At 51.8% G+C, this 27042-nt stretch overlaps 3 protein-coding genes across 4 annotated transcripts; 1 reads left to right on the forward strand and 2 right to left on the reverse strand.

The window, feature by feature from the left end:
- The first annotated feature begins 8094 nt into the window (after nt 1–8094).
- RARRES2 (retinoic acid receptor responder 2) lies at nt 8095–11458 on the forward strand. 2 transcript variants are annotated; one of them, XM_003896833.5, is made up of 6 exons: nt 8095–8207; nt 9126–9319; nt 9547–9651; nt 10672–10767; nt 11036–11162; nt 11337–11458. In XM_003896833.5, the coding sequence occupies exons 2-5, from the start codon at nt 9146–9148 to the stop codon at nt 11150–11152; spliced, it is 492 nt and encodes a 163-aa protein (XP_003896882.1). In that variant the 5' UTR covers nt 8095–8207; nt 9126–9145; the 3' UTR covers nt 11153–11162; nt 11337–11458. The 2 variants fall into 2 exon arrangements, with proteins under 2 accessions (XP_003896882.1, XP_031520894.1); XM_031665034.1 differs by lacking the exon at nt 8095–8207 and adding an exon at nt 8750–8764.
- Nucleotides 11459–11604: 146 nt separating this feature from the next.
- LRRC61 (leucine rich repeat containing 61) lies at nt 11605–26796 on the reverse strand. The gene is made up of 3 exons (XM_003896830.2): nt 26531–26796; nt 23826–23995; nt 11605–13068 (listed from the first exon to the last, which is right to left on the reverse strand). Exon 3 carries the CDS (start codon nt 12907–12909, stop codon nt 12130–12132), a length of 780 nt encoding a protein of 259 aa, XP_003896879.1. The 5' UTR covers nt 12910–13068; nt 23826–23995; nt 26531–26796; the 3' UTR covers nt 11605–12129.
- On the reverse strand, nt 17055–23934 carry ZBED6CL (ZBED6 C-terminal like). The gene is given in 5 exon segments (XM_009204161.4): nt 17055–18766; nt 18768–18924; nt 18927–19008; nt 19010–21222; nt 23826–23934. Coding segments are annotated over 4 exon segments (708 nt in total). The 5' UTR covers nt 19367–21222; nt 23826–23934; the 3' UTR covers nt 17055–18654.
- Nucleotides 26797–27042: the final 246 nt, after the last annotated feature.

Consider the following 27042-nt stretch of genomic DNA (forward strand, 5'->3'; position numbering starts at 1 on the left):
GTAGGAATAAGCTTTTAAAAAGGAAAGAGCTAGGCCAGGCGTGGTGGCTCATGCCTGTAATCCCAGCCCTTTGGGAGGCCGAGACGGGCGGATCACAAGGTCAGCCATCCTGGCTAACATGGTGAAACCCCGTCTCTACTAAAAAATACAAAAAATTAGCTAGGCATGGTGGCTGGTGCCTGTAGTCCCAGCTACTTGGGAGGCTGAGGAAGGAGAATAGCCTGAACCCAGGAGGCGGAGCTTGCAGTGAGCCGAGATCGCACCACTGCACTCCAGCATGGGTGACAGAGCGAGACTCAGTCTCAAAAAAAAAAAAAAAAAAAAAAAAAAAAAAAAAATTCAAGCATTTCAAAAGGAAGTAAAAACTAATTTCAACTATAAGACATTCTAGGAAAGGAAAAACTATGGAAACAGTAAAAAGACCAGTATTTGCCAGGGTTTTGGGGACAGAGAGGGATGAACAGGTGGAGCACAGAGGATTTTTAGGAGGGTGAAATCAATTCCTATGATACGGTAATGGTGGATACACCTCACTGTAGAATGTGCTACAGGGACCAATCTCTAATGTAAACTGTACTTCAGGTAATAATAATGTATCAATATTGGTTCATCAGTTTTAACAAATCTACCACACTAATGCAAAATGTTAATAATAAGAGAAACTGGGAGGGCAGTGGGAGTACGGGGAACCCTCTGTACTTTGTGCAGTTTATTTGTAAACTTAAAACTGCAGTAAAAAATCAAGAAAGAGAAAAAAATGACCTGAAAGTTTCCTCCTCCCTGTAGTCCTGCAGTTAGCCTCACTAGAGTCTGCTGTTCTTGCAAGTTCCTTATAAATCTTTCCAAAATTACCCAATGCGATGTGTAAGCATGTGTGCACATTCCTAGTTTTTACACAAATTGAAACATATCACATTGGATACATGGCTTTATATCTTTCTTTATCTTTTTATTTTTTAGAGATGGAGTCTCGCTATGTTGCCCACGCTAGAGTGCAACTGCTACTCACAGGTGTGGTCATAGCACACAGCAGCCTTAACTCCTGGGCTCAAGCCGTCCGCCTCGCCTGTCTCCAAAAGTGCTGGAATTACAGGTGCGAGCCACCATGCCCTGCCTATGCTGATTTTTTTTTTTTTTTTTTATCATGGAGAAATGTTTGATAGTCATGAAGTCAAATTCATCAATCTTTTATCTTATGGCATTGGGTTTTGTATTATACTTCCCCAGTAAAAAGTTATTAAGCAAACAAATGAATAAAATCCTCAAGTTGTCATCTGGTACATTTAATTTCATTCATCTGGAATTTATTATAGTGTAAAAAGCAAGGCAGGAACCAACATTAATCATTTTCCTCCACAAGGCTAGCCATATATTCCAACACCATTTATTGGTTAATGCATCTTTTTCCTTCTTTCCCTCTGCCCTCCATGTGCTTCTACACTCATTCCGCACTGAGACAATTCTTGCTAAAGTCACTCCTGGCCTCACTAGGTCCAGTGCTTTCTGGCATCATCTTCCTAAACCTCTGGGCACACACTGCCAGCCCTGCCTCCCCCTCCCAACATCCCCTTCCCCACCTCTGTGATACCACATGTTCCTGACCTGCCACTGAGCTCCTACTGGCTCATCTTCATCCACCCACCCCTCTTACTCCATGTTGGATCCCCTCCCAGTGAGGCCCTAACCTCTTCCCTCCTCACACTCTTCCGCCAGGGCTAGCTACTTCCTGCTCCAATCCCCAATCTCATCTCTGCTCTGATCTCGATCTGCATGCAGATAACACAATTTCCCATCTGCAGCCAGAGCTCCACCAGCGCTGCTCACTCAACATCTCCACTGGCATATCCCACAGACACCTCACACTTCTCTCCTCACTGCCCTCCTGAGTCCCTCTCTCCCTGAGGATCATCACCATGCCTACAGCTGTTCAAGCCAGAAACCTGGGATTCACCCCCTCTGTTGACCTCGACCCCAACATCTGATCAATCACCAAACCCTGGTGCTTTAGTCCCAAGGTATTTCTGGACTTTGTTTTTCCCATCTTCACTGCCCCCAGTTTTGTCCCAACCACATTCATCTCTCACCTGGACAATCACAATTGTCTCCTGCTAAGATTTATTCCCTCTTATCCGCTCCGCACAGCAGTCAGAGTGAGCTTTCAGAAATGCTGTTGGGACCAGGTGCCGTGGCTCACACCTGTAATCTTAGCAGTTTGGAAGGGCGAGGTAGGAGGATCACTTGAGCTCAGAAGTTCAAGACCAGTGTGGGCAACATAACAAGACCTCCTCTCTCCTGAAAACAAACAAACAAACAAAAAACAAAAAAACAAAAAAACAAAACTAGCTAGGTGAGGTGGTCCTGTAGTCCTAGCTACTGGGAGGCTGAGGCAGGAAGATCAGTTGAGCCTACAAGATGGAGGCTGCAGTGAGCTCTGATTATGCCATTGCACTCCAGCCTGGGCAACAGAATAAGACTTTGTCTCAAAAAAAGAGAAAAGAAAAGAAGAGAAAAGAAAATGCTATTGCTTTGTTTTTTGATTTTAAAAGTATTAAGGCCAGCTATGGTGGCTCAAGCCTGTAATTTCAGTACTTTGAGAGTCCAAGGTGGGTGGATTGCTGAACCCAGGAGTTTGAAACTAGCCTGGGCAAATGTGACAAAATCCTATCTCTCCAAAAAAAAAAAAAAAACAGAAAAAAAAAAAACTAGCCTAGGATGATGGCATGCACCTGTGGTCCCAGCTACTTGGGAGGCTGAGGTGGGAGGATCACTTGAGCACAGGAGGTTGAGGCTGCAGTGAGCCATGATTGCGCCACTGCTCTCCAGCTTGAGCAACAGAGCAAGACCCTGTCTCAAAAAATAGTTTTAAAAGTTATTTTTATATTTTAATAGACAAATTATCCATGAGTTATACAAATTTAAAAGTACAAAGGGAGTACAGTTTTCCTGCCTCTGTTTTCCCCAGCTGGACAGATCCTCTTCTCATAGGCAAACACTGTTACAAGTTTCTTGTTTTTCCCTTCTAGAAACATTCCATGCATTTACAAACACACAAATTTGTTCATTTTTAGTTTTAGTTTTTACTCACATAATTGATAACACATGCCCTACCTGCACTATCCAATATGGTAGCCACCTGCCACAGGTTTAGGAACACTTGCCATGTGGCTGGTGTGACTGAGGTATTTATTGGAATGCTAAAACAAGAGATTGATGCTTCCAGTGTTGCTTCATTTCACTTCAGGGTACATATTGAAGATACTTGTGCTCAGTTTTCTGACATTTATTCTATGCAAGTCTCATGGCTACATCCATTAAAACTAATTCAGTATTTAAGTGGAAATGCTGTGAATCATTGCTGGTTTTATGGAACTGTTGAAAGCAATGAAATATATGCATTTAATGATCTTTTCTTCACCAAAGATCATTTTCAGGGTGGTGGAAGAATTCTTCTAAGATTTACTGTACTTTTAACTAACTCCAAGATTTTCTTGAGACAGAAACCATGACTACCAAATATACAATAATAAGTATTATTATTATTTGTTTTGGGGACAAGGTCTTGCTCTGTGGCCAAGGCTGAGAGTGGTGACTCAAGCCTATAATCCCAACGCTTTGGGAGGCTGAGGTGGGAGGGTCATGTAGTGGCATGATCATAGCTCACTGCAACCTTGACTTCCTGGGCTCAAATGATCCTCCCACTCCAGCCTCCTGAGTAGCTAGGACCACAGACTAGTGCCACCACACTCAGCTAATTAAAAAAAAATTTTTTTTTGTAAAGATAGCCTCTCTCTATGTTGCCCAGGCTGTTCTTGAACTCCTGGGCTCAGTGATCCACCTACCTTGAACTCCCAAAGTGCTGGGATTATAGGCATGAGTCACTACTCTCAACCCAAGTATTCAATAATTAAAAATTAAAAAGTCAGTATTTTCTCACCAATATCACACTACATATAAATGGGCTAAATTTGAATATCCAGGGAAAAGAAACCTCATTTGTGACCTAGCCAGACAAATATAAGCATTTCAAATTAAATATTTTCATAATGGTGACAAATAATTACAATTTACATACTTTTGTCACAAGAATCAACATACAGAGGTTTTAATTATAATATACAGCATTATGTAAATTGGCAATATTTCAAGAAAAATTTAAAGAATACTTAGTTGATATTGAGAAATTTAGAGTGGCTTTTGAATTTATGCAATATCATTTTTGAATTTATGTTAATGGTACCAAACTGACACAAGTTGGCAAATGTACTTAACTTGAATAGGTATAGTTTTGCAACTGATATGCTCTTGCTTCAAAGTCAAATCACTTTTTCTAAAAGAAATAAACTATTTTTGTCAATGTGGTTGCAAACATTAAAGGACAATATTTTTTGGTACTCAGTTCAGTTATTGGAAAACTAAACTTGGAACAAGTTAGATATGTGAGTCTACTTTTTTAGCTGTGATGACCAGGAGGATCATTAACCATCATTAAATAGTTAAGTCCTGTTGTTGCTCCCCTGGATTGGGACATGTTACCTGGAGATGAGCTCATGAATATGCCCTAAGTAGTCCTTTCACACATCCACACCTATGAGTGCTCTGCAGTAACACCATCCACCTCTTTAGGGTGCACCTCACATACCTACACCCAAAGTGAATTTTGTGTGGCCATTTAAGTACAGCCAGACTGGCTCCTCCCTCACCAACTCCTACCACCCTGCTCCCAACCTACCTCCCCATCTCGACTGCCTCACCTCCCCTGCAACAGGCCTGATGCAACTTTCCCCCCAGCCCCCACCAAAGTCAATATGAGTTTCCTGCTTTGCTCAGCTCAAGTCCCACCTTGTCCTGGAAGATTTCTCTCCTCACCCATCCTCAGAACATCCCCCAGCATGGGTCTGTGGGGGCAAGGGAAAACTTCCCCTTTGCCTTCTGAAGGTTCACACTGAAAAATCAGTTGATGAAAGGCAGATTAATAGAATAAATTAATTTATTTATATTTTAGAGACAAGGAACCATTTGATATTTGACAAACCTGACAAAAACAAGAAGTGGGGAAAGGATTCCCTATTTAATAAATGGTGCTGGGAAAACTGGCTAGCCATATGTAGAAAGCTGAAACTAGATCCCTTCCTTACACCTTATACTAAAATTAATTCAAGATGGATTAAAGACTTAAATGTGAGACCTAAAACCATAAAAACCCTAGAAGAAAACCTCGGCAATACCATTCAGGACATAGGCATAGGCAAAGACTTCATATCTAAAACACCAAAAGCAATGGCAACAAAAGCCAAAATTGACAAATGGGATCTAATTAAAGAGCTTCTGCACAGCAAAAGAAACTATCATCAGAGTGAACAGGCAACCTACAGAATGGGAGAAAATTTTTGCAATCTACTCATCTGACAAAGGGCTAATATCCAGAATCTACAAAGAACTTAAACAAATTGACAAGAAAAAATCAAACAACCCCATCCAAAAGTGGGCAAAGGATATGAACAGACACTTCTCAAAAGACATTTATGCAGCCAACAGACATATGAAAAAGTGCTCATCATCACTTGCCATCAGAGAAATGCAAATCAAAATCACAATGAGATACCATCTCACACCAGTTAGAATGGCAATCATTAAAAAGTCAGGAAACAACAGGTGCCGGAGAGGATGTGGAGAAATAGGAACACTTTTACACTGTTGGTGGGATTGTAAACTAGTTCAACCATTGTGGAAGACAGTGTGGTGATTCCTCAAGGATCTAGAACTAGAAATACCATTTGACCCAGCCATCCCATTTATACCCAAAGGATTATAAGTCATGCTGCTATAAAGACACATGCACACGTATATTTATTGTGGCACTATTCACAATAGCAAAGACTTGGAACCAACCCAAATGTCCATCAATGATAGACTGGATTAAGAAAATGTGGCACATATCCATCACGGAATACTATGCAGTCATAAAAAGGATGAATTCATGTCTTTTGTGGGGACAAGGATGAAGCTGGAAACTATCATTCTCAGCAAACCATTGCAAGGACAGAAAACCAGACACCACATGTTCTCACTCATAGGTGGGAATTGAACAATGAGAACACTTGGACACAGGAAGGGGAATATCACACACCAGGGCCTGTTGTGGGGTGGGGGGGAGTGGGGAGAGATAGCATTAGGAGATATACCTAATGTAAATGACAAGTTAATGGGTGCAGCACACCAACATGGCACATGTATACATATGTAACAAACCTGCATGTTGTGCACATGTACCTTAGAACTTAAAGTATAATAATAATTTTTAAAAATAGATTTTAGAGACAAGGTCTTGCTCTATCCAGATAGGCTGAAGTACAGTTTCGCAATCATAGCTCACTGCACCTTCAAACTCCTGGGCTCAAGCAATCCTCCTGCCTCAGCTTTAACAGGAAATGTTTATTAACATGCATGAGAGAGAACCACAGAGTGATTACCCCAACCCCTCAGTGGGATACAGAAGCTTATCCACCATTTGAGTTTACACATATATGGGGGCTCAGATAGTGGCAAGACAGGTTATGGAAGGGAGGGAAGAGGAGGCCTGGTTGGCAAAGGGAGTCTTGTTAGGCAGATGACACCTCACAGGTAGCAGCCCTCAGAAGGAATACAGGGTAAATGTTTGTTTCAGACCTGTAAAGGTTGTCAGCCTCTCAGTTACTCTTTCCTACATCCAGACAAGGGAGGGCCTCGCAGAAAGCCTGGCTACATCAATGTAGATTTCCTCTACAGATGCAAATCTCTCCACAAAAGACAGCTTTTTCATTATTCTTCTATTTCCGGCCATTCTGAACAGCCACCTTGGGTCAAATAAGTGTTTTTTGGGGTGAAATATTTTGGTTTCCTTCAAGTTCTTGGGCTGGGAAAGATCTTTGGGTGTATCTTTTCTCTCTAACCCCATCTAAAGCTTTCAGGGAAGGCAGATCCCATCTCTTTCTGCTTAAGGAAGTCTGAGTAGCTCAAGCTGGGGAGTGAACTGCCCTAAGTAGTGGTGGGATTTCACGCACCCGGAAGTGGTTAATGGAAGTCGAGTTTCTTTCTGGTGCCCCCAGAGCACACTGTTAAGGAAGCTTTCAGCTCTAAGTGGAGAACCCTGGCCAGGGGTGCATAAGTAGGGGACAAAAGCCTTGTGCCCCGTACTAGACATCAGTTGCTTTTCATGTTTCCTCATTTAATCCTCAAAACAACTCCTTAAGACAGTTTCTGATCCCCATCTTACAGATAAACAGAAGTTCAGAGAGAGCCATGAAGTTTCATGAGATCCTCTACTTCAGGTGATCCCTGTGCTGTGGGAACCAGAGACATGGTGGTGGTGGTTACTGACATGCAAAGTCCCAGAGCTTCTTCGTCCTTGCTCCAGCATACCCCGGAGTCCAGCCGCTATTTGGACAGTTTTCCTTGGGTTTCCTCTCACTTTATGAATTCCATCATGCTGTTCCGCCACACCGGAAGGCTCCTCCACTCCCCATGAGAATCTACCCCACGGATAATGAGACACGAGGAATGGTCAGGAAAGGCAGATGCAGGATCCACACTGGACATCTTTGCTGTCGATCAAGGTTGCAGGCGCCAGAGTCCTCCCTAAAGGAGAGACCTTCCTTCTCAGTGTGGCTCAGGGAGTGGGAGGCGGGGACAGGGGTAGGGACCTCATCGAGGTCTCATTTGGTTTGAGGATGTCTGTATTTCGGGGAAGAAATCCCAGGATGAGTGTCTCAGGGACGCTGGGGAATGGTCCCCCGTAAAGGACCCAAGACAGGGCAGCCCTGCCTGGGCAGGAGTGGGGCACAGAAAGCCCCTGGGGGAGCAGAGCAGCGGAGAAGAGGCCCAGGCCGGCCGAGACCGCGGAATGCTCAGGCCGGAGCCAGAGGGAGGTGGGACCAAGGGCTGCGCGCCCGGGCTAGCCGCCTGCAGCCGCGGCCGGGGTCAGGGTCATGAGGGCTGGACTGAGCGGAGGGAGAGGGGTGGGATGGGGAGGAAGGGCGCGGGACGGCATCCCGCCCCAGAGGCCGGTCCCACGGGGCAGGGGAGGAGCCGGAGTTGCTGGAGGGGGTCCAGGAGGTGGGGGTGGGAGGAGGTGGGGGCCACCCCGCGAGAAAAGCGGGAAGAGGCGGACAGCGAGGCCAAGATTTCAGCTGCGGGACGGTCAGGGGAGACCTCCAGGCGCAGGGAAATACGTGAGGAGGGGAAGCGGGCTGGGGCGGCAGCCGGGCGGAGGGGCAGCTGCGCAGGCGGAATGACGAACGCCTTTGGTCTAAGGCGACCACCCTGGCAGCTCTTCACTGAGGGGCCTCGGTTTCCACATCTGTCTCTTTCCGGTCCCAAGACCACCAGGACCGACGGGGCTCGCCGGGAGGGTCAGCCCCTCCGGTGGCCCCAGTCATGCATCAGAGGACTGCTCAGAAGGGCTGGGAAAGGGGTCATGGGGAAGGCCCTAGAAAAAAGAGGAAGGAGGGAAGATTTTGCTTGAAGCGGGAAAGCCAAGGGCTGGGCGGCGCGAGACGCCCATTCCTAGAGACTGGGGCGCGCTGGTGGCCCGAGGCAGCCCCCGCGCGGGAGGGTGAGGCCTCCCGCGGCTCCCACCCGTCGGGCCCTCCCACGTGTTTAGATCCTCCCAAAAGTATTCGACCTCCGACCCCTGCCCCTCCCCCCGGCTGGCCTGGACCTCGGAGACTGGGGACCCCGTGGGAGCACGGTGATTCTGAACAGGGAGGGAGTCGCGGTCTGGGAGAAGGTTGAGCGGGAAAGGAGAGAGGGGCTCCGGAGACGGCAGGGAGGAGAGGGGGTCGTGTCAGAGACCCAGGGAGAGGGAGAAAGGGCAAGATGAGGGGTGGAGGGTGGGAGTGGGAACTGACTGATTCCTGGCGTGGGCAGGGAACTTTGCTAAAACTGCAGGCCCCAGGGAACAGCGCGGGCAGGGTGGAAGGGAGCGGAGAGGACCAGGAAGACCCCAAGATCAGTCTGAAGAAAGGGCCATTTCCAGGCTCCTTCACCTCTGCCCAGCGTTCTACAGGCCTGGCCCCCCGGGAGCAGGGCGCGGGAGGAGGCGGCTCGGGCTGGCTCGGAGAGCTGAGGGGCGCACACCCGCTTCGCAGGGCCGGAGTGACACGGAAGCATGCGACGGCTGCTGATCCCGCTGGCCCTGTGGCTGGGCGCGGTGGGCGTGGGCGTCGCCGAGCTCACGGAAGCCCAGCGCCGGGGCCTGCAGGTGGCCCTGGAGGAATTTCACAAGCACCCGCCCGTGCAGTGGGCCTTCCAGGAGACCGGTGTGGACAGCGCCGTGGACACGGTGAGTAGCATGGCCCTGGCGGGAGCAGGGAGGGTCGCATCCCGGGAGACCAGCGCATTCCCAGGAAGCGAGACAGAAGTGCTTGGGCTCTGAGCCCCAGCCCTTTGGAGAAAAGGCCCCAGTCCAACCTGCTGGGATGTGACTACCTGAGGGAGGCACAGGTCACACCAGGGCTTGCTCTGCACGCTCAGCTGGTTACCGGCCATCCTCTGCCTGTCTGTCTGCAGCACTTCCCAGCTGGAATATTTGTGAGGCTGGAATTTAAGCTCCAGCAGACAAGCTGCCGGAAGAGGGACTGGAAGAAACCCGAGTGCAAAGTCAGGCCCAATGGGGTGAGTGAAGAGGTGTGAGAGCAATGGGCGCATGCTGGGTGTGAGTTCATGGACTTGCGGTTTGGCGTTTGGGGCACATGCCTGGGTGTGCCTGCATGGAATTGGGAGGTCTATTAAGAAGCCCTGAGGTTAGAGACCCCACTGTGAGGAGCCTCCTTAGAGGTGGAGTGGCTCAGCCTGAGCCCAAGGTTGTGAGGGTGGTTGGTGGGGAGCTGGGGCCTGGCAGACAGGAAGAGGGTTTGGTTACCCCTGGACTTATCTTCATCAGAGCAGGGCTCACTTCTGTCTGAGTTCCTCTCAAGCTTCAGGGCCTGGGTGGAAGGAGCTCGTTGTGTGGATGTGTCTGGTGCCCTCCTAGCCTAGCAGGGCTCCAGTCATCAGCCACAGTGGGGGCAAACCCTCCAACATGGGGGTGATGCCCGGGATGGGAGTGCAGTGACTGTTCTAGTTCCCACTCTGTGAGTACTGCCTGGGCTCTGTATTACAGGTTCTGTAAAGGCTCCAGTTCCCTCTGTCGGCTCAAGGAGGGCGCTGGATTATAGCAATGATTTACCAACCTCAAATCAAATCTTACAAGAAAATGTAATAAACAGAATAGGTGACAGCTGAGCCACTCTGGAGGCGCTGGGTGGGAAGAACCCATCGGAGGAGGATTCTTGCCTTCACACGAGCACAAGTAGATACGTCCATGCATACATCACAGACCCATCCACCCACACTCCTGCATACAAACCACATACATGCGTGTTCATGCATGTGCCACACAACCCATCTGGGAAGGACTCCTGCCTGCACACACACGAAAGTTCCACAGTTTGAAAACTGCATGGGTCTGACTTCTGACATTCTAGGGTGGGCTGTGCTTAAAACCTGCTGGCCTGCATGACCTCTTGCTCCTGGGCTCGAGGGCCTAGCTGGGAATCTGGTCCCATGATGGGCAGCCCTGGCTCCCACCCTCATGATGCCCAGGCCTCCCTCACCCCTTTCCTCTGCTCACCCCATGCTCCCCCTCCCCCACAGAGGAAACGGAAATGCCTGGCCTGCATCAAACTGGGCTCTGAGGGCAAAGTTCTGGGCCGGATGGTCCACTGTCCCATAGAGACACAGGTTCTGCGGGTAAGAAGGGGCAAAGGTGCAGAGGTGGGGACAGGGCTGGGAAGATGGATGGAAGCTGAGCCTATGGGCCAGTCCCCAGGCAGAAGCTTGGCCAAGGGGGAGGGAGAGTGGGGGCTAGAAAGCACTATGCCTGGTTTGGACGTTCTCCAGGGGACGTGCAGGTGGGCCCTGCCCAGGATGCTGGCAGCCCTCCACTGGCACAGCCTTCCCCTCTCCCGGGCACTGCCTGCCCCTCCTATACTGCCTGAACAGTTGTGGGTCCTGGCAGGAGCCTGAGGAGCACCAGGAGACCCAGTGCATCAGGGTGCAGCGGGCTGGTGAGGACCCCCACAGCTTCTACTTCCCTGGACAGTTTGCCTTCTCCAAGGCCCTGCCCCACAGCTGAGCCAGCACTGGTAGGCACCAGGGGACAGAGAGCACCATCTGGAAGGGGCCAACCCTGGGAATGCTGAGGGGCTGGGCTGGGCTTTGGGAGCCTGGGAGGGGACAGGTCAGGAGCCTAGGAGGAAAGCTGGAACTGGGGCCGAAGCAACCTCCCTCACTCCCAAACCTGTTTCCCTTTTGTCTAGAGCTGCATGGTGCCTCTGGGACCGCTGTCGGTGGTAACCAGTGGAAGACCCCAGACCCCCAGGAGAGGACCCCGTTCTATCCCCGGCCATGATAATAAAGCTGCTCTCCCAGCTGCCTTTCAGCTCCTTGTGTTGCATGCCTTCCTCCTCAACATAGCTCAGAGGCGGCCAAAGAAGGCAGGGGGACAGCACCCTTCCTGTGGGCAGGGTGAGCAGAGCCTCCTGTGCTCCAGAGCCAGAAGTGCCCCCATGAAATGCCAGGCAGGGATGCAAATGAAAACAGAAGCATTTAATAGATGTGTGGACGAGAAAGGGCAGAGAAGGTGCCAGGGCGGGGCGGGAAGGAGTACAGTAGCAGTCTGGAGAGGCACATTTGCAAGGCAGGGGAGTCCCGCTTCTGCTTCCAGGAGTGCTCTGGGCCACTCAGCCTGCCAACTCTCTCCCAACAGCTGGGAGGAGAGGCTGGCCCATCCCTACCTTTCTCGCCTGTAGCCTCAGGAGGAAGTAATTCCTTCCACCAAGTCGCAGGCCGGAGCAGCCCGGAGTGGTAGCAGCTGCCGACACAGGCGCACGGGTGGTGAGAGCCTTTACACCTGCTCAAGGCCCTTCAGTGCCTCCTTGCAGCATGTGGAGGGATCATGGGGAGGGGCTGCTCTCAGGATAGGGATAAAGCAATAGCCCAGCATGCAGGGCCAGTAACCAGGGTGAAGCAACCAAGACGAGTGTGGGGGCAGGGAGGGGAGCTGGGGGCAGAGAGGCCACCCGCCAGGCTGTCCTGGGCCATGGGCCACGTTCAGAAGACGAAGGAAGAGGTGGGGCCCGCAGAGCTGAGTGCCTGCTCCGCCTGGGCCAGGCTGTCGCTGGCCTGGCGTTCCAGGTCCCAGCACTCCTGCAGTGTGTCCTGGAACTGCCGGCAGGCCTCCTCCAGGATGGAGCTGCTCCGGCTGGGCCAGGACTCCCAGTAGCCTGGCTCCACCCAGGGCTGGGCCTCGGTGGCTCTGGGGCCGGGACTGGAGCTGGGACGCAAGGAGCTGTCCAGGTCTCGGCACAGCTGGTAGAACTCACTACCGCGCCCAATCACACGCTCACCATCGATGACTTTCAGGCCAGGCAGCAGCTCCCGGACTGCAGCCCGGTAGGAGGGGCTGGCACAGAGCGGGTTGCTGAGCCGGGCCAAAGGGTCTCGGAGCCGCAGGTACTCCAGGCACGGTAGCCCAGCCAGACACTGCAGCTGGCCAGGGGTGGCCAGTAGGTTGCCTGCGGCATTGAGACTCTGCAAGTTCTCACAGGTGGCCAGCGGCTCCAGGCCCGTCAGCTGATTGTTGGAGACATTGAGCACAGCCAGCTGGCGCAAGGAGGCCAGCGGGCCCAGGTGGGTGAGCGCGTTGCCTGATAGGTCCAGCCACTCCAGGCCCAGGCACTCTCCCAGGCAGCCCAGGTCAGCCAGTCCCAAGCAACGCAGCTTCAGCAGCAGGATGGACTCCAGGGAGAACTCGCCTGTGCGCAACTTCAGCAGCTGGGGTGTGATTTGCAGCCCGCCAGCCTCTCCCGGCTTCTCCCCTGGAGGCTCCATGAGATGGAAGTCGGCTGGGATGGCCTGGGCCCTGGCAGGACTGTCACGGGGTTCCACTGGGGGTCAGCTGGTGCTTGCCCCGAAGCAGGCACCTTCCGCTCTCCCCAGGCCAGTGCCAGGAGGCCTGGTTCCAATTCCCTGCACGAAGCCAGCCAGTCCCTGAGGAGAGACAGTCAGTCAGCAGGCAGCACTTTCTGTGTCTTATGCAGCAGGTGACGGCAGGGAGTCTGACCCTGCTTTTACCATGAAAACCAACAATCTCGGCCAGGCAAGACCTGAAGACCAAGCTGGGACACAGCCCACAAAAACCATCTGAGTGACAGGGATGGGGTGCAGGCCCAACCCAATGGGAGCAGCCCAGACTGGCCCCGGCTGCTTAGGGCCATGCTGGATGGATTCAGGCCCAATATTACCAGTTCTTTCTGTTAAATCCAAACTAGGGGCAAAACATCATTATTTTACTTTTTCAGTAACCACTCACGATCCATCCCTATTAATTTGGGGGTGTACTTTAAGCCGTTATGTTTGAACAGGCAATAGGTAACCACCATCACCAGTTTGTTTTCTTTCTGGGATAATCAATATATATGCAACGCAAATGAGAGCACATGTGCCTTGTTTGATTCAGTCAGTATTACTGCAATTCTTTCTAACAGCAATGAATTCAAACTTGTTTCCAGATTATATGGGTCAACTGGTGCCTCTGGTTGGAGATGTAAAGCATAAGAAGTTGGCCTTTAGTCCTAAAGGAGGAAACTGAGGTCAAGGTAGCGAAGGGTCAGGGAAGGCTGGGGTAAGTGGCCCGGCTAGGTCCCACACCCTTGCTCCTACCACTTCACTGCCCGCCAAAGCTAGCTCTTTTACTCTGGCCTCCGCTGGACAGATCAATGGAACAGCACTGGTATATGTGCCAGACAGCATGGTGCCAGCTGCAAATACAACATAAATTTCCCAAAGGGCAGGCTGTCTTGGTGGGAGGGGAGGGTGGCTCCAAAAAGCCAGGATGGGCACATCAAATTGCCAGGGGCTGCAGGACCAGGTGAGTCCAGGTGCCAGTGCATGACTGTGGCACAAAGCAGGGGTGGCCTGGTGGAGGGACCACAAGATTTAAGCAGGAAGGAAAATAACAGACCTCTTCCAAGCGCACCTTTCCCAACCTGGCAGACTTTGGCCAGGTCCAGTCCCAGGAGTCTCACCCAGGCCGGCGGGGTGATGCCTGCCCTGCAGATCTGATGCAGGGTGTCGGCGACTCCCGAGTCTGAGTTTACACATCAACACTTTACATTTTCCCCTCTCCAAGGAAACCAGGCCCAGAGCCTGGTCCACTTAGCTCCTCCCACACCATCAACAAAGATATTTACTATGTTCCCAACCAGGGAGCTAGCGAGGATGTAAACAGTCTTGCCATCCTTTTGTCCTCTCCACCCCGTCTGGGAAGGGGAGTCCTTGTGCTTATGGCCCCCATTTCCTTATCTAGCTCCCTTCTAGTCTGCAACACTCCAGTTCATTCTCTTTTATTTATACCTCATTTCTTTCCAAAAGGAACTGGAAGCATCTGCCAAGAAGTGTGGATTCCCTCCATGGGAATGGAATCTTTTGGGGTTTGTAAACAGGGAGTGATGCAATCAACTTTGCATTTGATTAAAGCTGCTCTGGCCCCTAAGATGGGGGGTGCAGGAGGAGTACCAGGTACTAGAAACCTGTCTGCTATGAAAACAAAAGATACAGGCCCTAAGGAGGGCAGGAAGCAATGGGGAGGAGGAGAAAGAGTCTAGGACAACTGGGGAATCTGGCTGGGTGACTGTATGCAAGGGGCTCCTTTCTTTTTTTTTTTTTTGAGACAGAGTTTCACTCTTGTTGCTGTGGCTGGAGTGCAGTGGTGCAATGGCATGATCTCAGCTCACCGCAACCTCCGCCTCCCGGGTTCAAGTGATTCTCCTGCCTCAGTCTCCCAAGTAGATGGGATTACAGGCATGTACCACCATGCCTGGCTAAATTTTGTATTTTTAGTAAAGATGGGGTTTCACCATGTTGGCCAGGCTGGTCTCGAACGCCCGACCTCAGGTGATCCCACCTGCCTCAGCCTCCCAAAGTGTTGGGATTACAGGCATGAGCCACCCCACCTGGACTGGGGCTCCCTTCTCAAGCATGTGAAATACAGGTGGGACAGGTTGGAGACAAGAAGACATCCAGCTACACAGCACTCAGCTTGAGTGAGTGTGGCATGGGGCTCAGGAGGCAGCTGGAGCTCCAGGCTGGAGGGATCCAGGCACCATCAGCAGGGAGATGGCAGCTGGCATCAAGGAAGGCATGCAGTGCACAGGGCCAACCATGCTGGGGACACAGAGCTCTCTAAGAACCCGCAGGCCTCTCTCCAGGAGCAGGCACCCCTCCCACCCACCCACCATTTCAGGAGTGAATGTGGAAGATGTCCTGTACACAAGGAGCAGCAGAGGTGGAGGCTAACCTATGAGGCTGAATGAATGAGTCTGTGAAGCATTCTGCCAAGCAGCCAGAGGGAGGAGAACATGGAAGGCTTTTAAGGAGTGAGACCAACACTGCTAGGATGCCCCACTGGACTCAGATGAGATGAGGCTGGGGAGACAGCCACTGGATGAGCAGTCCTGGGCACAGGTGAGGCCAGAGTGGGACTGCAGAGGTTAAGGGAATGCCCTGAGGAACTGGGTCAGTGGCTTTTTAGATGGAGATGATGGCTCAGCAAAGGGAGAGACCAAAGACACAGGCAGACAGAGGCAGGCAACTGTGCATGCTCACACCAGGAACATGGTTTACAGAAGAGGAAACGGAGCAGAAAGACCCCACTGGGACAAATCAGCCCTTCCCTGCTGCCCTCCAACACACAGCCCTGCACCAGTGTGGCCCCGTCCTGCCCTCACCACGATGCAGGCCGCCTGGGTCTTGGTGATGGGTTGTGCAAAACCCTCATTCTCTTGGGGGTCAGTGACCTCTGCTGTGTTTCTGGTCCATCACCTGCACACTGCAAACAGGTAGCCCAGTAAGACCGAGAACCAGCCGGTGCCCACCTGTGCAGCCCCAACTAACATCAGGCTGCCCGCAGACATAAGGAGGATGGCTTTCCGCACGTCCACCAGGTTTAGCACTCCTCCAGTGGGAGCCGTCCTTTTCCTAACTATGGAAATGAAGGGAACAGAGACCTCCTGGCCCAGCAAGAGAGTCTGGAAAGAGGACTGGTGACAAGGATGGCACTTGGGCCCTTTGAGGGAGGTTGACTGAGAACCAGGGAAGACGGTCCCAGGCCTTGGTGAGTGTCTTCTACCTGGGAAATGATGCGCAAAGGGCAAAGCTAAGTCTAGGGGGAGGAATGCTTCAACCCAGAGCAGCCTGGGGTGGACTGGAGGCTCTAATGCTCTAGAAGAGGGGTTCCCAACCCTGGCATTACTGCCATCTGGGCAGGCTAAGCCTTGGTTGTGGAGGCTGTCCTGTGCATTGAAGGGTGCTGAGCAGCATCCCTGGCCTTTGTCCACCAGACACCAACAGAACCACTCCCCTTACCCCACTTGGAACAACTAAAAACGCCTCCAGACATTGTCAATGTCCACTGGGGGACAAAACTGCCCCTAGATGAAAGTGAAGGTTCTAGAGCCCAAGCCCCCTGGTTTGGTGCCATCAAGCTCTCTCACCCTCTTCCTTTCACCCCCACCCAATCTTCTCACATTCTTCTCCCGAGCCTCGCTGCCTCACCAGTCCTCTCCCGGAACATGAGCCCGCTCAGTGATGCCACACAGCAGAGCCACGATGCCACTTCCAAGAACAGTTCCGACTGCTCAAGGACGGAAGCACAGACACGCACGCTGCCTAAGGCAACCTGAGGATGCAACACATTCCCGGATCCTCCGCGCTCCGACATGTGAGTCAGGATCCTGCGAGTGAGGTGCAGGACACTGCAGGGAGAGGTCCAGCAAGCCCTGCCCCTCCTATCCAGATGCAATGGCATCAGAGCCAGGGGCAGTAGTAAGGCCGCTCCCCAAGACAAACCCGGCCTCCTATCACCTGTGAATGTGTCCCCAGCACTCCACTCCCACTCCTAGTGCTACAGGCAGTGGAGTGATCTAAGCAATCTGGAGGCCAGACTTTAATTCAAATCATACTATTCCAGTCATTAAAAATGTTTACAAAACTTTATATAACAGGTGCAGTTATTATACTGTGAAAATGAAAATATCACATACTAAACAGTACCTAGGGTATGATCTCAATGTAAAAGAGGGAAAAATGTCAAACTATTGATACAGGCTTTCTCTGAATGAAAGGAGTATAGTTAATTTTTCCTGCTTCCTTACATTTTCAGTAATATCCAAATGTCAGAATGAATTGGTCATAGTGAGACACAGGGCTGGCAACTCATCTGGGAGAGGCAAGGGAACAGGTTCCTGGGGCTGCCAGCCAGTAAGGGGAGAGTCTGTCCCTTCACCTCCATGGCCAGTGACATGCTGCAAGTTAGGCCTGGAGCCTTCCCTGCCTCTTCCAACCTGCATCTCAGCAGCCACCCTACCCAGTGACCAGGAACCCTTAGGCTACCTGGATGCAAGTCTTGCAGGGTTGATGGGCCACCCCCTTCTTTCTTCTCCTGTCCAATCCCACTGGTTCCTGGATCCTAGGCCCTCAGCTCTGCCCTAAAGGAACTCTGAGCAATCCATGATGAGTGTGTGCTACACACATCCTTTCTCTCTTCCAAATAAGGAACTTCCCCTTTAAAAGTGGTCCACGACAAGCAGGGGCAAGGGTGATGGCGGGTGGGGTGTACAGCCGGCCGCTGGGAGCCCAGAAAAGCTACTGAGGCTGCTGTCACTGGAGGAAGAAACCCCAAGGTTTCCAGCAGTCTGGAAATAGACTATTGGTAAGAACACCATTTGAGGACTGGCATCTCAGCTCTCCTAGCTAGCTGGTCAGTCCCATCAGTCGGGTTCTCTGGCTACTCCGATACCCCCCAAAAGACTGGTGTGTGGGGTATGTGAGCACTCTGGAAATGGCTATTCTACCTTGGGATTTCCTTCTCCCTACACTGCAAGCCTCAGAAAGTGCTGCAATAGCTTACCCAGCCCCCAAGAAGCTGAGGACATATCCTATCTGCCAGCACACGCCCACTCCACATCCTTGGCCACTTTTTGAGAAAGCAAGCCTCTTAAGGGCATATATCCACTTCTCCACACAGACAAGGTGTATTCAAGGACCTTCACACCCACTTATGTTTTAACAGAGCATCACATGTACAAAGCCACGTAGTACAAAATTCACAGTCACCTACGAAGAGAGTAAGCCTCTTCTCGGCACATACTGCTAGACATAAAGAAAGTAATGGGGAGATGGAAAATGACATCTCCCAGAAAAAAAAAAAATATGGCAATTTGTCAAGTGAGAAACTGACCCTTTCTTACCAAATAGGTTTAAGATTCTGACCATCAGCATGTGGCACCCAGGATGCAACACCCGGCTCTCTGCTTTGACCTGCTACAGACAGGGGCTCTCTAGGAGTTCACGGGCAGAGTGAGCACTGGCACCTGCCATGTCTGCCATCCCACCCTGAGCGGACTGCAGGGCCTGTATCCCTTTGGCCAGGTCACCACCACTAGAGCAGATGAGGGGAGGCGGGGTGTAGTTGGGGAACTGCTCCAGGTTGGTCTTCAAGTATGCTCAATGGCCTCCACGTTGAGAAAAGAGTTTCGCTCTACAAGGGTGGGGCTGTTCAGGGAGGCAAACATGCTTTCAGAGAAGCCTCGTGTCGGGGGTAAGACAGATAGATGGTGGCCAGGCTTCTTGCTTCTTCTCCCAGGAAGCCAGGGGGTCATCCTGGGCTCCGACGGTCTCATTCTCCCAGATACGTCTTGACAATGACGCTGGCCCAGTGGCTCTTGGTGGACGGCGAGTCCCCACTCCTCTCGGAGGCCAGCAGCCCCACGCTCTCCAGCAAGCCCTTCTCCCTCTGGGCCAGCAGGAAGGCCCCAGAGCAGCCACTGCTCTGCAGAGGCTCCCCCGGCTCTTCCCCTCCACCCCGCAGCTCCTGGCTACCCTGGTGGGGTCCACGCACAGACCCCTGGGGCTTTGCAGGGGGCTGGGGGTTGGGGGCGGTCAAAGAGTATTCAGACACCCTAATCTCCTTCACCTTGTACACAAGGACTTGCTTCCAGTGGTCAATGTCAGCCCCCACAGGAAGGATGGCCTCAATCTTGCCCTTGAAGCAAGGGTCCAGCAAAGTGGCCAGCACAAACTCCTCGCGGTAGAAGAGCTCATTGAGCTGACAGTCGGTGCAGAGCTGCAGGGCCAACCCCTTAGCCAGCTGGATGGCTGCGCCCGCCTCCCCGACACTCTGCTCCTGAAAGTGTCCGTGAACCTGCTCCAGGAAGATGTGCAGGGAGCGCAGCTGGGGCAGCACCTGGCTCAGAGAGGCCTGCACCACACTCGCCTCGCGGACCGCCATCTGGAAGGGCTGCAGGAGCTTGCTGAGGCTGTCTGCCAGGCTCCAGAATGTGGCCGACAAGGCGACACCAGCCTTCCCCAGCTGGTGCCTGCCCTTGTACTCTTGAAGGGGCTGCTGCTGCTCCACCAGCCACTCTGGCAGGTGGTAGGCCGAGACCCAGTGGACCAAGAGCTCCTCAAGAGGCTGGTGGGCCGGGAGGGCGTGCTGGCGCTGGAGCTGGGTGAGGAGCCCCCGGGCCTCCACAGAGCTTTAGAAATGGCTGCAGATAGCCCTGGCAGTGCCCAGGATGATCTGGACACTGTGATGGCGACACAGAAAGTTTCTTACCAGGGAGTCAAGGCAGTGGGTGAAACAATGGATATGGGTATAGCCCTCGCCCTTGGCCACCTGCTCCAGGCTGGGGCAGCCGCTCGATACCAGTAAGCCCGCCCGCAGGGAGCCACGGCCCAGCCACAGGCTGGCCTGCTCCAGCACCTCCAGCTGCCAGTCCTCTGCAGCTCCCTCCAGGGGCAGGCCTCGCACCCAGAGCATGGTTCCCAGCATCAGCCCTTCTACCCTCTTGGTGTGGGAAGCAGGGAGGCAAAGGAACTCCAACCAAGCGCTATCCAAATGCAAACGAGGGTGGCTGGGGGAAATCACTCAGAAGCCTACGTGCTTTGTCTGAGGCACCACCCCTAGAACCTCCAGCTTTCAAAAGTGGCTTGGACAGGGAAGTTGTTTTCCTTTTTAAGAAGGACAGGTAATCATAATATTTCCCATGCTGGACTGAAATGATTAAGCAAGCATGAGACCAGATAATGGATCCAACCCACAGCCACTACCTTCTGAGGGAGGAAGTCCCTCATGGGCAGGCCGGGCTTTATTCACATCTTGTTTCCTCACAGCCCACTCTTGGGACAGGGTGCTGGGAACTGTCCCAAGCAATGGGTGGCGGAGACAGGCAGACAGGGTGGCCGAGGGCCACTGCAGACCTGCGGCTCCCACACTCACCCCAGGCAGACAGGGTGGCCGAGGGCCGCTGCAGACCTGCGGCTCCCACACTCACCCCACCCAGCTCCGGGCCAGTGTGATGGGACTGATTTGCTCCCTTGGATACTGCACCTCGGTCCCTGTCTCCCGGGTGCCCACAGCACTGGCTGTGTTACCGATATCTCCAGTGCATCTTAGCTTTTATTCCCCTTGATGTTGTTTGTGCTGCTGTCTATTCTAATCTCGGTCCCTTACTCCTTACTGTTCTCAGGTACCGAGCAACCTCAGGGATAAGTCAGCAGAAGCTCCAGGCCTGCACAGCAGGAATACTCCTGGTTGTTTTTCTAACCACGAAGAGCAACCAAATGGAAGACCCAGCCTATTGAACTGCATGTTTGCCAGAGACTTGCTTTTTCTGCCATAGTGTCCTCCTGAAACTCCCCCACCTTGAAAATGTCTCATAGGAGACTAGGGTTCAACTGGATTGCCCAAGACTTGATCTCTGGCTACTGGAAGACTGAAAATTAGACTAAGGTGCTGAGACACCCAGGGACACCAAGGTTAGGTGAGGGTTTCCTAATCCTAGGGCATGGGACTTGCTTCATACCCCAGATCCATCCTCCACTGGATTGGGCTAGGCCTACCATCCACAACGGGGGTATGTGTGTGTATTCATAAAAAACGTGACTTGGGAAGGCTAAATGTTAAGACCAGTGCCCCTGTACCCCTCCTGTGCTGTCCAGGGAAGGATATATGAAGCAAGGACTAAAATTCTTAACTTTTCCAAATTCTTGGGTTCAAGGAAGCCCCGTAAGGGAGGGCGTCTTCATGTGGTGTGCACAGCCGGCATCCTGCCCTGCTGCAGCGCTGATTCAGTATCATGGTAACTAAGGAGAAAAGGGGGCCTCATTTACATCCTGTAGGATCACCACAAACCTCCCTTGCTAGGCTGAAATGGGACAAGTGTGATAGAACGTGTTTAGGGGTGCACATCTGATCCTGGGTTTGTTTTCCCCTGATGCTGCCCCCTCTAGTTCCTGTATTTGTCTGGACTTTGTAGCAGTTGGTGACTGCTAGGTGGCCTAGTTTGTGTAAATATACAAACATGGAGAAAGTTGGTCTTTCTCCATGTTCTTTTGGGGTTTTATTGTTTACAAACTTTTTTGTATTGAGAGAAAAATGGCCAAGGCACCTTTACAGAAAGTTCTGAACCAGGCAAAAAGGATGTAAAACATGAGTTTGGGGGACCCTCGTATTGAAGTAAGGATCTTGAACTATCCTTTCTTTGTGTTCCCCTTCCTCTATTTCCTATTTTAGACCAGATCTTCTGCCCTAAAAACTTGACTTCTATCCTACCTAGTTCTCCATCCACCTCCCCCAAAAGAAAACCTACATACCCACACAAGCATATATTGAATTCTTGGGCTGTCTCTGCAACTCTTAAATGATGTATGTGAACAACCTGAAGAAATTAGGAACCCTCCATCTCTTGTTCCCAACCTGAGTCAATGTGTTTCACCCCAAACACTTAAGATACTGCTTTATTTGGATGGATCAAACCTACTTAATCTGTAATCTCAAAGGAGGGAGAAGCGACCAGGGGCTTCCACATAGAAGTGGGGTCAGGAGACCAGGCAAAGGAATATGAGTATATATCCAAGTCATTTGGGAATTTTGTGTAGGTGCAAGAAACCTTTTTTTTTTTTTTCTTTTTGAGACCAGGTCTTGCTCTGTCGCCCAGACTGGAGTGGAGTGGCACAATCTTGGCTCACTGCAGCCTCAACCTCCCAGGCTTAAGCAATCCTCCCACCTCAGCCTCCCAAGTAGCTGGAACTACAGGTGTACACCAACACGCCTGACTAATTCTTTCTATTTTTTTGTAGAGACAAGGTCTCACTATGTTGCCCAGGCTGGATTCCAACTCCTGGGCTCACGCAATCTTCCTTCCTTGGCCTCCTAAAGTGCTGGAACTATAGGGGTGAGCCACCACACCCGGCCCAGCGCAAGAACTTATGTCAAAGTGGCTATAAGATTGTTTAAAAGGAGACAGATGAATGTAACCCCATGTTTAATGCTAGAAACCAAAGCTTTATGTGAAATCTTGAATTTAGGGGCAGGGAGGGAGGGTAGAAAGGCCTGTACCTTCCCTAATCCCTGGCCCCTCATTCCTGAACTGCAGGAGACCAAGCCCCTTGGGTTTTGGCTACTCCATCTCTGGGATGCATCTATTGGATGACTGATTTTTCTGTACCAGGTACTTCCTTTCCCATTTCCTAATCACTTTGTAACACACATGCTGACCCTTTTCACTTCCCTTCTCCTTTCTCTGGAAAGATATAATGAATAAAGACTTTTTGGTACTGAAAGTCAAAAAAAAAAAAGGGATAAAAAAGATCTGACAATGAGTGATGTTAAACATTACTCACCAGGGTAATGTTTAAAAAGAGTCACCAGAGATGGCAGGGCTGCCTATATAACAGGTGACAAGACGGCTAAGAAGGCTCAAGCAAGACTCTGGACAGAAAGAGGAGCTCCTTCCAGCCAGAAGAGCCTCAGAAGGGTTAAGTGGCAACAGCTTCAAGCCCATCTCGCAAGAACTTTCAGCCACCAATAAATCCAAGAACTGAAGGCCTACTGCAGGGTGATGATTGTGGAGGGGCTAGGTAAAGCTGCAAGGGAAACACAGGCTGCTGTCTTGGGCCCACAACTGCTCTCGGATGTCACACTGGAGGGGACTTAACTCACACTTCATGACTGAGGAAACTGCAACCTCAGAGTGTGAACATCCAGGCCTCCACAGGCCGTCTGCAGAACAGGGTCACGCTCCAAAATCTTTTTTTTTTTGTAGACTGGGTCTTGCTCTGTCACCCAGGCTGGAGTGCAGTGGCATGATCTAGCTTGTTGCAACCTCTGCCTCCTGGGTTCAAGTAATCCTTGCAACCTCATCCTCCCAAGTAGCTGGGACTACAGATGTGCACCACCACACCCAGCTAATTTTTGTGTTTTTTGTAGGGACAGGATTTCACCATGTTGCCCAAGCTGGTCTTGAACTCCTGGGCTCAAGCGATTCCCTTGCCTCAGCCTCCCAAAGTACTGGGATTACAGGTGTGGGCAACTGCACCTAGCACACCCCAAAATCTTCATCTTAAGACCTATCCAGTTACCCCAGGACACCAATCTTGTTCTGTTTCCCAATTAGCTTTGTCTCATCATAAATGTTATACTCTGTAGATACTCTTGATTCACTCAATCATTTAATAGAAAGTCATCAAATGTCTACTATGAGCCAGCACTGTGCATTCAAGATATGAATAGAAGAGAGTAGTTGCCTGGCTGGCACTTGGGGCTCAGGATGAGATGACAACCTAGAAATGGGCTCATTACTAGACCAGGGGGAAAGCAGGGTACGGTGCTACAAGGCGGGGAGGGATCCCTGGGGGGCCCCCAGGCTGACCTACTGAGAAATACTGTCTTGCAAGGGGTTGTTTACCTTAGGCTATTGCTTCACAATCTTCAATCCCCGCAGACCCATCAGGGAGATCTGGGATCTTGTGTCATCACTGGTACAACAGTACCACCACCATGTTCTCTTCCACGGGAGTACTTCAGGATGACAGTGCAGCTGGCACTGTTGAGAGTCAACCTTCAATCCAAATGAATCTAAAATGTAAATTTTAAAAAGAAAGTCATTGACAAATTCCAGTACTTTATTACTAAGAAGTTATTTGTGGCTGGGTGTGGTGGCTCACGCCTGTAATCCTAGCACTTTGGGAAGCCAAGGTGGGTGGACTGCTTTGAACTCAGGAGGTTGAGACCAGCCTAGGCAACCTTATCTCTACAAAAAAAAAAGAAACACAAAAAATCAGCCAGCTGTGATGGCCCATGCCTGTGGTCCCAGCTTCTTGGCAGGCTGAGGCTGGAAGATGGCTTGAGCAGGGAAGTGGAGGTTGCAGTGAGATGTGATCGCACCACTGCACTCCAGCCTAAGCAACAGAGCCAGACCCTGTCTCAAAAAAAAGAAGTTACTTGTGACACACATCACCACAGCTGACAACACACTGGAGGCCTACAACCACAACAAGACAAGATTCCAAGGGCTTCTAAGCTGAGGCATGGCCTTTTGGGCTGCACGCCTGCCCACAGTCGATCATGTGGGCGGCAGTCAGGAAAGCACCCTAGCCAGACCTCACAGGAAGCAGGCACATCCCTGGGAGGCAAAAGGGAAAGAGGGCCAGGCTGGGGTGATGGCAGGGCGGGGTGATGGCAGAGCGGGTGGAGGAGACTGTGGGGAGAGCTGTTCAGGAGGTGGCCCACGCCTAAGCCTTGAGTGGAAGAGGAGGAAACGATGGAGAGAGACTCCATAGTGATCCTCTTTACTCATACAGGTCCATGTGGGCTATTTTGGGGCAAATCTTCAGGCAAGTTTCTAGAGAAACTGAGGGAAAACACCAGAGGGTGCTGCCCAGGTAATGCTGACGATACAGGGAGGTGAGAGGATGAGCAGATCTCAAAGGTGACTGAGAGGCAGAGGAGAGAGACAAAGAAAAACCAAAGTAAAGTGAAGTTAGGGAAACCAAGAAAAGACTTTCCAAAAGCAGTGGTCAACGGGGTCAAAGGTCCCTTCAGTGGGCGGTCTAGCAGGAAGTAGGGGAGAAGCAGGAACCAGGAATGCTGGAGGTGGGGGTGGGAGGGAAAAGGCTTGGCTGGGTCCCTAAACAGACAGAAGATGCCCTGGGAAGAGCAGGGAGGCTAACTACACAGGGAAGAGAAGCTTCCTAGAGAAAGGGATCCAGGGCACAGGCGGTGGAAGGGATCGGCCTCAGAGACCAGGAAGAAATCTTATTTTTCCTGACAGAGGAAGTAGGACGGGTCTGGTGACAGGCAAGTCCTGGAGTGCAGTGCAGGAGGGAAGTGAGGCAGCTTATGCCTGAGAGCCAGGCGTGTTGATTGTTCAGCGGGAGCCGTACATCTGTAAAGGCAGCCAGCGGCTGGCTGAGTGATCTGGCTTAGCCGGGGCTGGGAAGCACCTCCGCACACTGGTTCAAGAAATTAGACACGTTCTTCTTACTGGTCTTACCAAGCCTTTTCCCAAGTGCGTGCCCAGAAGGAAAGGGGCCACTCTTCTACTTCTCTTGTGCCTGCAAGAGAAGTAGAACCCCACCCTGGGCATTCCATGATTATGCCAGGCCTTTCTCACTCCTCACTCCGCCCAGGCCCTCCCGCCCCTCTGCTCTCAACTCCAGCACTGTGTGGGGGAGGGAGTGTCTACTCCACTCCCACCAGTGGGCCCTGCTGGGCCCACAAGTCTTATCTTCCTCCACAACATCTGTGAGAAGATTGAAAGGTGGTGAGAGAAAGGCATTGGAAGAGATGAACGTGTGAAAGGAAAAAAGGAGAGCAAGCCACTGTGTTTTGGGGTTTTGTCCCACATGCAAATTTGACTACCTACAAAGCCTAAGCGGCCGGGCCGGGCGGCGGTGGCTCACGCCTGTAATCCCAGCACTTTGGGAGGCCGAGGCGGGCGGATCACGAGGTCAGGAGATCCAGACCATCCTGGCTAACACAGTGAAACCCCGTCTCTACTGAAAATACAAAAAAAAAAAAAAAAAAAAATTAGCCGGGCGTGGTGGCGGACGCCTGTAGTCCCAGCTACTTGGGAGGCTGAGGCAGGAGAACGGTGTGAACCCGGAAGGCGGAGCTTGCAGTGAGCCGAGATCGCGCCACTGCACTCCAGCCTGGGCGACAGAGCGAGACTCCGTCTCAAAAAAAAAAAAAAAATCCTAAGCAAGATGTTTTGAATAATAATCATGCATCATTGGGTTTCATACTGTGCAAAAAAAATGACACAAAGTGAGATGTGATTCAAACGACATGGCAGCACTCTGCTTTTTTCTGGAAGCTTAGGGCTTAACAATGGAGTCAGAGCATATCAGAGCCTCGTCTACACTATGGCAATAGTAACAGCACCCGCCTCATGAGATTGTTAGGGTTAAACGAGTTAATATCATAGTATTTCAGGGCAGTTCTCTGCACAGAGGGAGCGATGGGTAAGCGCTGGCTGTTCCGGAAGATTCTGGCCTCGCCCAGTGTGTTTGGGAGCTGGGGCAAGGCTGGCCAAGGAGGTGGCCCCCGGCGCCGGCACGGTCCCGACAGCCGCCCCCTCCCCTGAACCTCTGCGGCCCAGTCTCCGCTTACCTGAGGGGTGGAGTCGGCAGCCCGCGGAGCCACCGGCCAAGCTGGGAAGTCCGGCGCAACTCCGCACCGCAGAGCCGGCGCCTCCTCGGCAGGTAAGAGCTGCAGCCCCGCCGCCAGCCGCTTACCGGCCCCTGACCCCTGGGCCCCTTGCCCACCACCCGACGGGTTGGCCAACGTGCTTCTCCAAGCGCCGCAGGCCTGAGCTCCTGGAACGCACCCAAGGTCCTGGCCAAAGGCCGTAGTGGGCGCCCTGGATTCCGGGATGCACCAGGGGTTACTTCCGGGAACGCAGCTCGCGGGGGTCTCCGCGCGCACCCCCCGCCCCGCAGTTGGTACGTTCCTCCTGCCTGCTGCCCCTGAGTGCGCAGGCGTAGGAAGCGCGGCAGTGCGGCCGGAAGCGAAGGGGCCGTGAGGTTGACAGTTGGTAATCGTTTATCGGTGCGGCCTTAGAGAAAGGACCTCCAGGCCCTTATTCAATACATGTTGGTGGGTGGTCACATGTGCCAGTCTCC

The sequence above is a fragment of the Papio anubis genome, chromosome 4 (genome assembly GCF_008728515.1).
Source record: "Papio anubis isolate 15944 chromosome 4, Panubis1.0, whole genome shotgun sequence".
Taxonomy (NCBI): domain Eukaryota; kingdom Metazoa; phylum Chordata; class Mammalia; order Primates; family Cercopithecidae; genus Papio; species Papio anubis.